This window comes from Pantherophis guttatus, chromosome 5 (genome assembly GCF_059756535.1).
Source record: "Pantherophis guttatus breed Tessera chromosome 5, ASM5975653v1, whole genome shotgun sequence".
In the NCBI taxonomy this organism is placed as follows: domain Eukaryota; kingdom Metazoa; phylum Chordata; class Lepidosauria; order Squamata; family Colubridae; genus Pantherophis; species Pantherophis guttatus.
The window spans coordinates 37,239,755-37,252,458 of NC_142067.1; the positions used below are offsets into that span (position 1 = coordinate 37,239,755).

Sequence of the window (12,704 nt, forward strand, 5' to 3'; positions counted from 1 at the left end):
TTTTAACATTAAAAAGTACTCTTTATGTAAGATTGTTTTATAAAAAGGATATTCAAAACAACTTTCTGTCTGAAATGGTGCAGAGCCAAAAAGATTTCCATAAAAAGGCTACATTATTCCTGAATAAAGCCTGAGCTTTTCCAAGACAGTCTTGACTTAATGTCCTCAAAGAAAAGGACAATCAAAGCTATGTACTGAACCATCATGCCCCTTCATAGTGATTTGCACACAAAGCTTGTCTTACATTAGGGAAAATAATGACCCAATCTCAAAAGATTAACTTTCTTTCCAGAGAAATACAATCAATGTATAATAACAAATGGATAAATTCATTCATTATATATCAACTGAGGCTTACATGGTATAATTTACTGTTCTATCCAAGAAAACATAATCTCTTGGGCAAGTCCTGAAAAATCCACATTATCTCCATTTGCTTATTAAGTGCAATTCAGCAAATAACAGCTGTGATTTGGCAAGGATTTGGAAAGTTATGATGCTTTAGAATTTGAAGCTTTCTGCTCTGCATTGCAGATCTGTTGGTTTGGGATGGGATGGGATGCTGAAAAATCTAGTTTTTTCTTAACATGTTATTTAGAAATGGAAGTATTTTTTTTATTTTCTGTGCATCTTTTCACAACTATCAGATGCCACTCTACTCAGCTTCCATATTTCCAGATTTTACATCATTGCTATAGGTGCAGGATTGTCTTTAGTTCAATAAAATTCCACTGTTGTCTGTGATTCTGAGAGTATTTTAAACAGCTAAATTCTCCGGCGCTATGACAACGGCTGCAGCATAAGAGCATTGCACAGAATAACAGTCTGACAGCAGCGGAAGTGTGCGCAGAGAAGCTGGTTGCAGCTGATTGAGTTGAATAGGACTCCTTCTCTGATTATGAGGGAATAGGAGTGCCTCTTTAATAGCTCTTAGCAACGCCCCTGCTTTGACCCTACTCGACTGTGAGGGAAATCAAATCAATACAACCTCCTCCAAACCACAATGCTTCCACAGCAGCAGGACCACGACCAGCAGAGCATCACAGCTGCCTTTGTCTCTTCTTAAATTTGATCAAGATTTCTTCCTTTGATTTGGATTCGGGTTTTGGATATAGTTAATTGCTGAAAAATCTTCACGTGCCTTGCCGAAAGGATCTTCTAAATTGTTCTGTAGGAATGCTTTTTATACTTCTGACTTTGGTGGCTTGCTGTAGTTCATTAAAGAGAGAACTCTGAAGTTGCAACGTTAATTTGAAATATAATTAGCAACTTCTAATGCTGATGGTAATTGTATGTGGAAATTTAAAATATGCACTGTAATAGCAAAAATTCACACACTCTTACGATCATGAGAGCTTGTTTTGGAACAGCTTTTTTAAAAAGGTTCACTCACCTTTTTAAAGATGTTTTGAAGTTATCTTTATCTTTAGTAAGATGCTTAAGATAATAGTTGATAGGTAATTTGTGGCTTTTAAAAGTTAATGTGTTTTTTTCTCCTTCCTTCCTAGAGATGGCCAATAGAGGACCAAGCTATGGCTTAAGCCGAGAAGTTCAAGAAAAGATTGAACAGAAATATGATCTAGAACTGGAAAGTCGTTTAGTGGATTGGATTATTATACAATGTGGTGAAAATATAGAGCACCCCCTTCCTGGAAAACAACATTTTCAGAAATGGCTAATGGACGGAATAGTAAGTAATAATTGGATATTGCATCTAGCAATGTAACATTGTTGAATAATATAATTTGTTCCTAAATTTTTACCATTTCAAAAATATATCAAATAATCAGTTAACTTTGGCATGCATTCCTGACCTCATTAGGTAGCATGTCCTATAAAATCAATGTTACAAAGTAATGTTTCAGAGTTTACAAAGTATATTTGATTTGTTTAATTTAAAGCAATTATTATCTCCATCTGTAAACTGCCTTTCTCTAGACTCCAATAAAATAATTCAAACATTGAAGGTGATTGCTGTTATGAACAGAGGACAGTATGAAAAACAGTGTATAGAGCTGTATAGAGACAGATGGAACAATGGTTATGCAATATGAGGAATATAAATTACAATTTTTTGACAGTTAATTATAGATCCTTTACAACCCTGAGCTTTTCCCTAATAGTATTATCCTCCTTTAAAATGGGTTAGTTATGTGTATTCGTTTATGAAATGCCACTGTTCTGGTTTTTTTTTTTTCAAGGAATAAGCAATTCTAAGTCTTTAAGTGATAATTTATTCATTTACTGAAAGAACGGCACAAAGGTGCTTTCATTTATATGGAAGACTTGGCAAAATTATTAAACGTAGTGATTGTGTTTTTATCAGCTTACTGTGTTTTTATCAGCTTACTACTTGATACTACTTACACTTGAGCTCAAGCTGTGTTTTGCTCTCCCATGTGACTATCAATTGTTATATAATCTGAAGTGAATAATTTGATTTTGCCTGCTTCATTTCAGCCATGTATGTTTTATCTGTGGAAAGGGAAGCTTTGCCAAGCATTGTTAACGTATTTGGCTCAAATGCATCCATAATACATGCTGTCAGTAGCATACACTTATGTTTGTATTATGTATTTCATTTGAGGAGCAAAGAGCCAGGGGACCCTTTCTAAGTGGCATTAGAATATCTATGTTATAAACAGAGTAATACACACATACTGTGTTGCCTTTAGTTGGTGAAATTAATTGATTTTGTCTCTTTCAATTCTGCTTTTAATGGTCAATCTCCCAGCTGCTCTGCAAGTTAATAAACAATCTTCATCCCAAGGGAAAAGAACCTATTGCAAGGATCACAGACTCAAAGATGGCTTTCAAACAAATGGAACAAATTTCTCAGTTCTTGAAAGCTGCAGAAAGCTATGGAGTACGAACAACAGATATCTTCCAGACAGTAGATTTATGGGAAGGTAGAGACTTATTTATATATAAGAGTGTTTCTTTTTCTGTAACACTGCTTAACCTGATATTCACTATATATTTCTTTATGAGAAAATTCCCAAATGCCATTACAATTATTTCTAATTTGCATTGCCTTTAAGCACTGTTCTCTCCAGTAATGCCTTATTGAAATTTATATTGATGCAAGATTTAATGAAATATTTTATACCTATATCCAAGTGAAAGATATGGGGTTGTTTTTTTACAGAAGCACATCAAAATTAAGCAAGTAGAAGTTATATTATAGCAGATATTTCAGCAAAATAACAAGTTATCATTTTAAGGATGGTGAAATGTAATTAGTTTTCATTTAAATGTAAACATAAACCAGTTCGCATTTTCTATATTTAGCTTGGAACAAAGTTAGCATGTATATCAATATTTGCTGAATTTCATTATCTAATTTTAACCTGTATGTATGGGAAACATGCACAGAAATTTAAAAATGTACATATTAGGAGAAAGTCCAAACAGAAATTAATTATATTAGTGGAACCCATTACCAAAATTAATGCATTAAGAAAGATACATAGAGAAAGAGTATACTCGGAGAAATATACAGCTATTTGTTAAAATCCTTTTGAAATTTGACTGGGGACATTCATAGTATGGGATTGATCCAGTTTCAGATTGGGAAAAGATACTTGAGAAATTCATTCATTGATTGTAGTACATGAAATTAATCATCCCATAAACAACAGCCACTCTCTTGAATGAAAGAAAACTCAGGACAAATAGATCTGAAGCCTGACAATAATAATGTTGTCAGAATAGTTTAGACTGAGTTTATACTGGATGAAGCTTCAAATTTGTATGCTGTCATTTCACCTCTGGAAATGGGCTTTATGCAAGTAGAGTAGTACCTTTATGATTTATGCAAATCCTACAAAAAGGTGTTTTGAAACTCAGCAGCGCAGGTAGAAGACAACTCTTTTTAAGCAGATTAATCTTTTACCAAAATCTCAAGAATGTTTTAGAAGTCATTCCTGACTATCCCAATGAGAATGTACAGCATATGCACAGTCACTGCTCCACATTTTTTTCAGTAAAAAGGTGAAGTAACTTTATAGGCCCCTCTTTTTATTATACTCTGGAATAAAGAACATTCCTTGTATGTTTCTTAGCATCAGGAAAGACTTGGTTTAATGGAAGTAAAATGCTAATATCTACTCTGATATTCTGATAATTTAGTCCAGTGCCTAAAATCAGGCCTTTTTTTCAACAGCTCTCTTCCTAGTATTAGAAGAATCCATATAATTAATAATACTGTCCTTGTAATGATGAATTTGATATTTCCTTATTTGTATCCTTTATGAGTATTCTGATGGAAGTCATGTATGTGAGTCAAAATAAATTCTTGCATTCTCCATTTAAACAATTGTCCGTTCTTGTTATATTTACTTTTCCTCTCCTCCTCCATTTCCTAGACTTGTGCAGCTCTGCTTTCCCTTTTGTATTTATTTTGTGCTTTAAATTAAATTATAAGCCTGAAGGCTTGCCTAACCCATTTACAGGGACTTTGGTATCTAAAGAACATTTTTTAGATGTGAATTGATAATGATAGCCAGGAAGCAATGAAAGAACTCCTGCTAAAAGCCCTGCCGGATGTGGCTACTGCTCTGAGGAGAAAAGGATAAAGCAATCTTTGCTTTCTGTTACTAATCACGTCTCAATGGTTTCCAAGAAAAAGTTAGGCAGGATAAGTGCCATATCAAAACTGTCAAGTAATATAGAGAGAAGATTCTGGATTTTGACCAAGAGAAATGATCTTTACAATTCAAACCGCATTTCTTTGAATCTTGGACCAGAAACTGGATGAAGGTATTGGAGTCTTCCCAATTCTGATAATGTCCAGTTACTTACAGCTGTATTGCCAGAAGAGGAATTCTGGGACCTGTACTGCCCTCACAGCTGGAGGGCACCAAGTTGGAGAAGGTTTACTTATAACATGACCCCAGGTTACACTGAGATTTCCATCTTGGATAGCCATTTACAGATCTCATAGTTTAGACCTGTATTATGCTAAGGTTTGGAATAGGAACAGAGAAACCCAACTCCAGTGACATTGACTAGAATATCAGTGTTGTGAAGAAAAAAAAAATGATTAGTACACTTAAGCACATACTCAAGCATAATACGCTTGAGCAAAAACTGGCAAAAATGTTCATCTGATATATTATGTCTTTTCAATGGTGCAAATAATGAATAATTAAATGTGGTTGACAGGGCACAATAGTAGGTATCTCAATAATGCTCAGTAAGACTCCAAACTTGTCCCTAAATTGGGAAGCAGGATTTTGTATTGTGATTATCCCATCAGAGTAATGAAAAGGATTCTTGTTTATCAAGTCATAGATGGCTTCTTTTGAATTACCAAAACAGTTCTATACAGATCCGCATGCCCTAAAATTACAGAAGGTATATGTGCGTGGGAGGGAAACTAGCATAAAAAATTGAGTTATTATGTAATACCTTATAAATATTATTTCTACATTAAAAACAATAAACCTTTAGTTTGCCATGGGGCTGCCTAGTCCCTTGAGAGCCCCAATCCAATGTTAAATAGCTATTTTAGATTCTCTGTCTTTTGTTGTTAAATTGTCATTATTCTATAATTTTGAAATGTTTAACCCTAATTTAATTTTTCATTTCTAATTTAATTTTTATACATTGTTTTCTTTATCGGTTATATTATAATGCACAATGCCCAGAGCCACTCTTTAAGGGAAAGGGAGGTTTAGAACTTTGAAAAATAAATAAATCAATCTCATAAAAAGAGATGCACCACAGGTACTTAGAAATAGTACATCAAAATAACAAATTAAGTATTTGAACAGAATATCTAATAGACCTGAGAAGCCTATCACTGTCTCTATTAACAGAATTTTAAAAGGTACCATATTTCATTTTAAAAAGGTTCTGTTTATTATTGAATACATCTTATTTATGTTTTATTTGTTCCGTAAATGTTATATTCAATATTGCTAATTACTCACCTTATTTCAAAATTATTTATTTTAGGGCATTCCCATTAAAGATGTAAACATGTTCATTTTTAAATTGAGAGACGTCATAATATTATGAAGTATTAAGGAGGTTTCATTTTCTGGTCCAAAGTCCTTTTTAAGAGAGTTCTGATATTAAAGCCTTTGAGATTTCATTTCCAAGGTTATCATAAGAGCAGCAGAATAGATGTGAGGGTAGAGAAATATTTGTGATTCTCCATTTCCTTCATCTAATGCTAATTGTGAAAAGCTAGTACTTAATTTTTTTTAAAAAAGAAACCTTTCCCTTCCAATGCAAGCTGGACTATATACTACTCTTTTTTAAATATCCTACAACCTATGAATATGGCGTAAGACCAAGGACCTGTAGAACGTTAATCTTCTCCTTCCAGCTTGCCCTTAGCCAAACAGTTCTGCTTCAGTCTTTCCATTATTAGACTACCACATTATCAAAAAGTGCTGACCTCAGATTTCCTTTTCCAAACCTGGAGCCTTTGTTTTAACTATGACTTAAAAGGGAGTGGTCTGAGATCTATGCTCCTGGAATCAGTATCTTTCAATAGACTTAAAGTTACTTTAAAAGTTAATGGGAACAAAAAGGGGGGAAATGGCTTCTAAATCCTCTCATTGCCTTATGGATGTTATCATTACATTTTTACTTCAGTCATGCAGCCCTCAATAGCTACAAACAGTAATTTTAAAAATGTGGCTTTTAAAAACAACTTTTAAAAGATGATATTGTCATAGAATTAACAGCTGTTCCTTACAATGAGCCAAGATTCTATGACTCACAATCCCCCTTTAAAATTAACTTTTCTGTGGCCTAAGTCAATTTAATCACTCTGTCTTTGTTCAATAAAAATAGTAGAATTAATTCATGCAGCTGCTTATGAACAAAATAAGGACTGTTCTGAAAACAGTGCTGGGCAACTTTCGCAATGATGTTACTGTTAGCGTAAACCATGAGAATTTAACATCTGTGGATTCTTTTCTGTGATTTTTCATGTGGTCTTGTCACCTAGAGTTTGGTAGATGGTGTGGCTTTGTGAGTTTAGAGGGAGATTTAACTAATTGATGTTCAGTATTTGGCTGCTGATTAGCTTTACATATCTAAAGCTTCCTTTAGCAATTCCTTGAGTGTAAATTGTTAGTGCAAAGAGTGGTGGTGTTGAGAATGAAAATGAAAATATTACTATAGTCCATCATATTGCCTTCTATCTGCAAAGGATAATTTATCTGTAAAGGAAAACTTCCTGCATCTGTACAGATGCTTCACATAATTTAAATCTTTGGAATTGCAGAGGCTGTCGTCTAGAGCAGGGGTATCAAACTCGTGGCCTGTGGGCCGGATGTATCATGCACTGGCCATACCCATTCCTGATTTAGCAAATGGGAAAAAAGTCACGATACATCATGTGACAACATGACAACATGAGTTTGACACTCCTTCTCTAGAGTGTCTATGGAGATTGACCGTCATCCAGGTCCTGGTTGACCCAAAGGTGCTTTTTCAATAGGCAACTGGATTTTCTGGTTGACTGAGAATCTCCATAGACATTTAGCTATGCACTTTGGGATGAACATCCTTCGAATGGTGTGGGAGTATGAACGGATACCAGAAAGTCCGGGTGCCTCTTGAAAAAGTACCTTTGAGATGTCCTCTAGAGTGATCCTCTATACCAGTGTCCGATCTGAACATTCTCCAGGTGTGTGGACTTCCAAAACTCCCCAGCTAGATAGCATGAGAAGCCCTGTACAGATAGACACATGAAGCTGACAAGAAAGATAATAGAGTGAGGCAGAACCCACATTCTTTTGCTTCTATCCCGTGCAACGCCCCCCTCCACACACATATATGTTCACATGGGGTATGTGTGCAGAACTTGAAGAAGGTTTAAAAGAACTAGCAGGAGACCGAAAGAAAAAACAAAGTGCTTGATATAAGAAGGGGCAAGCTAGAATGACCAAAAGCCTGATATATCTATAATGGAGAAAATCCAGTGAGTTATAAAAGACATAGATGGAAAACAGCCTGAACATCAGTGGGCTGTATTCCCTCATAGTATCATGTTTTGGAGCCTATATGTAGTTTATGCTGGTGAAACTTGCAGCAAACCATTGATTTATTTCTGGGCATCATATTTTACTTCATTTGTTAGTCAGAATAGGAAAAAAAATCCAAACTCCAGCCCCCAAAAGCTATTTTCAAATTTGTTTCCCACAAAAAATTGCCAAACCCGATTAGAAAGATATAGTTTACTGAAAAATGTAGCCTCTAATACAATCTCATAGAGATCAAGCATATGGTCAGGTTTCCTAAATCTCTAAAACTAAATCTCTAAGGTATATACTGACAGTCATGCAGCAGTTTGCAAGCTAAAAGTAGGAAGGGTTCTGTCAAGGAAAATTCCCTTGAGACCAGAATAAAAACAGAAAACATAATGTAATAATAAAAGCTCTGGGGATTTTGAGGTAAAACAGGTGTCTACGTAATGCTGCTGAAGTACAACCAAACAATTTAACAATAACACATGAATAATTCTTTTTAGGAAAAGACATGGCTGCTGTGCAAAGGACTCTAATGGCTTTAGGCAGTGAAGCTGTTACAAGGGATGATGGATGTTACAAAGGGGATCCCTCCTGGTTTCACAGGTAAGAATATGTTTGTTGTTTCCATTTTCAAACATAGACTAAATGTGCATGAAAAACAAATGTGCATTTGTTTAATGAAAAACAAATCCTAGACAGAAGAAAATGTATTTTTTAAAGCAAGACACCTTAATTTTGACTCTTTTCAGCTGTTAATTAAAGATCTCTTTAGAATAGATATTAAAAAATGTTCCATTTATAATAATGAATTATGTTGATGCAGAATGGTCTACCCAGGAGTGCATAATTTCCTTCGCTTATTGACCTAGAGCAGGCGTGCCAACTCAATTTCATTGAGGTGGCATCAGGGTTGTGTTTGATCTTGGGTGGGTGTGATCAGGGTGGGCATGGTCAGCTCGATGTCACTTGTGTCAGGGGCACCTGTAGTGCCCCAAACGCTCTGCCAGCTCTGTTTTTGGCTGCGACAGCCTCCTGTAACCCTCTGCCAGTGAAAACGGAGCTTGGGAGTGCCGCCCGCGGTTCTTGTGAGCTCCTTTTTAGGCTGCAATGGCCTCCTGCAACCCTCTGCAAGCGATAATGGAGCTCAGGAGAGTCACACCAAGTTCTTCCAGGCTCCGTTTTTGCTGGCAGAGGCACCGTGTTTTGGTCCTTCACTGTTTCCAGGGTGGCCCTGTGGGCCAGATCTAAGCACCCACCGGGCTGGATCTGGCCCCCAGGCCTTGCGTTTGACACCCCTGACCTACAGCTATTGAAAATGAAAAGCATACAATCCCACTATTTTCAGACAGGAAATATGTAAACCTTTAGTATAAATTCTAATAGCATACACAGTTTTTAAAAAAGGGAAAAGAACAAAAGTATCCCAAATCCTTCCCTATTCCAAGTATATGATTTTTATTTTTAAAAAAGGTAAAGGAATCCCTGCAGTTTTGATTCCACTAGTCATTGCTGACTATAGGGGGGAGTGCTCATTTCCATTTCAAGGCCACTGAGCCAGCACTGTCCGAAGACATTTCTGTGGTCATGTGGCCAGCATAACATCACAGAGCGCTGTTACCTTATCACCAAAGTGGTACCTATTTATCTACATGCATTTACTTGCTTTCAAACTGCTAGGTTGCAGCAGCTGGGGAAAGAATGGAAGCTCACCCTGTCACATGGTCTCGAACCTGGGCTGCCAGCTTTCCAGCTGATAAGCCCAGCGTCTTAATTGCTGAGCCATTGTGTCACCCTCAAGTACGTGATATGGCCCCATATATTTTGTCTCTTCCCTGACAATGCAGAACTCAGCCCTTTGATCTTCAAAACATTAGGTGAGCCCCCTGCTATCCAATGCTTGCCCATCCCAGTATATAATTTGTCTGTCAAGAAATCTTCTCTTGTTTGTGCAGCTAATAGATAGGGTAGTATGTCTTCCTTAACGTATTTGAGTCATTCTTTCTAGCAATGACTCAGATATCTGTAGTAGCAATTGCCCAAGCATTAACAGAAATATGAAACATAATTTGCAAATCATTACTATCTGCTGAGACAATTCTGAAACTATACTTCCTCAGAATTTTGCTCTACTTCATGATTGTTGATAAATGAACATACATCTAAGAAAGCTGCCTAACAGTTCTGAAGCAATTTTCCCAAACTGATATTTGATACATTTTGTAACATCAACCTCTGGAGAAATAGTGCTTAATCTTGCACGCTCTTGTCTTAATAAAGCAGAACATCTACTTAAGTGTTTTTCTGGATGATGGCCAGATAACATAAAACCATCAGTACCAAGAAAGTGGCTGAATGATTTGCTCTTTGCTATTTGATTTGCTATTTTCTACTCTTTCTCAAATATGGCTTATCTATATGTAGCAAAATACCAGGTTGATTTAGTTTTCTGATATTGAGGTGTTGAATGATGCTATTCCAATACAGAAGTGAGTAGTATCCATCCACTATAAATCCTTATGTGGTAATAATTTTGATTTTTTAAACATTTTTTTATTGTTTTGAATGAGGCCATGGCACCTACTAGGTTCCAAGAGGGATCTGTATCATTTGTTGGATGGTGATGAACACTTTCCCTAAAATGTCACTGTAATTAATGCTACTTTCAACATGCCGTATTGGCTGAAATGCTATCTCCTTGTGTTTAATATTTTTTGAAGGAAAAGAAATGCAAAGTAATGCAGTTTTTTTCAGAGTCCTAACTATTCTTTTTCCCACAGTGGCTAAATATGTTCAGGAAATAGAGTAGAATTTTAGAAAGCCTTTATTTATAAGATATTCATACTTCAAGCCAGTGGGGAAATCTAAAATTTGTTACTACCGGTTCTGTGGGCGTGACTTAGTGGGGGGGAAGTGTAATGTGACTGGGTGGGCGTGACCAATTTTTTTTTTTTTACTTTTAAAACCATTTTTTTCTACAACCTCTTCGGCGAAGAGGTTGTAAAAAAATGCTTTCAAAAGGCTCTGACGATCCCAGCTGAGTTGCCTGATCGTCAGAGGCTTTTTTTCTTTTAAAAGCCTCTGCTGATCAGGCAACTCAGCTGAGATCATCAGAGGCTTTTAAAAGAAAAAAAGCTTCTGACGATCAGGCAACTCAGCTTGGATCGTCAGAGGCATTTAAAAGAAAAAAAGCCTGTGCCGATCAGCCAACTCAGCTTGGATCGTCAGAGGCTCTTAAAAGCATTTTTTCTACAACCTCTGAAGAGGTTGTAGAAAAAATGCTTTTAAAAGCCTCTGATGATCCCAGCTGAGCTGCGCAATCATCAGAGGCTTTTTTTTACTTTTAAAAGCATTTTTTCTGCCGAAGAGGTTGTAGAAAAAATGCTTTTAAAAACTAAAAAAAAAAAGCCTCTGATGATTGTGCGGCTCAGCTGGGCATGGGGGGGGGGGGCAGGGATTTTTGCTACCAGTTCTCCGAACCACCCGCCTCCATAGGCTACTGGATCGGGAGATCCGGTCTGAACCGGGAGCATTTCACCCCTGCTTCTAGCCCCTGACCTCCCCTCTCCTCAAAGAGATCCCTGGGGTCCTTAGGACTTGCTGGCTTCCATTATCTTATGACACACCTACAGCTTCAGAAGGGGGAATTCAGTGTTAGAAACCTCTTCTTGTCTTCCAAAACAGCTCATGTTCTCAAAATCAGGACAGTACTAACCTTATACTGTAGATAAACCCAGGGGCTGTGGCACTCAATCTGATAAAAAACATTTGAGAATTTAAAGCAGAACAAACATGTCACTTTTAAAACAGAATCATTTTCACAGGAAAGCACAGAAGAACCAGCGAGGATTTTCTGAAGAGCAGCTTCGCCAAGGACAGAATGTCATCGGTCTTCAAATGGGAAGTAACAAGGGAGCATCCCAATCAGGGATGACAGGATACGGAATGCCAAGACAGATCATATAGTTTAAAACCACTTTTAAACTCTCACTTACCCACTTGGTAGCATGGCTTGACTGAAAAACACATAGCTAGTTAATGTTCATGCTGAGATCTGCTTCTAGGTTTTCTCTCTAAGATTATGTATGTGTTTGTGTATGCAAATGTATACACGCGCACACATACACACAATCTTTCATCTGAAATTGTGGGTCTGTGTGCTTGTTGCGTGTTAGTTCACATAGCACGCTGACACCATATGATGTTCATTTTTGAACTATGCAAAGACTATTTTTCTGTATTTATTTGCAATTTGTTATTTTCTGTACCCTTGTCTTATTGAACTGCCTATAACTTCTCAGTCCTTTTCTTCTCTACTCTATCCTACTTTCATCTTCTAAAAATAAAAATAAAATGGGATGAATAACTGCAAAGATTTAGGCTGGATATCTCTTTTGCAGCATCTCTATATGTTTTAAAAGGGGAGCGAATATGATTTACCATACTTTACAGAAACAATTGAGTTCATTGTGATCCTTGTCAAGGTTATATACAAACATACACACATGGAGGGACACAATGTTTAGCTGATCGAATGTGATTGGGCAAAAGGTGTCCCAAATAACAATAAGAATGTAACCTAAGAGGCAGGAAGAATACCCAATCCAAGAAAAATCATTCCAGAAAAAGCAGTAGCATCAGAGGAAGAATTTGGACAATCAAAGCAGGACATTGGTGGGAAATATGATGTTTATTGGTTCCAGTCATATTCTG

General features: G+C 36.5%; 1 protein-coding gene across 1 annotated transcript; it reads left to right on the top strand.

Annotated features, from left to right (window-relative positions):
• Positions 1–980: 980 nt before the first annotated feature.
• On the top strand, positions 981–12,364 carry TAGLN3 (transgelin 3). Its single transcript, XM_034413355.3, has 5 exons — positions 981–1,170; positions 1,509–1,690; positions 2,735–2,909; positions 8,495–8,597; positions 11,816–12,364. Exons 2-5 carry the CDS (start codon positions 1,511–1,513, stop codon positions 11,955–11,957), a joined length of 600 nt encoding a protein of 199 aa, XP_034269246.1. The 5' UTR covers positions 981–1,170; positions 1,509–1,510; the 3' UTR covers positions 11,958–12,364.
• The last annotated feature ends 340 nt before the right edge of the window (positions 12,365–12,704 follow it).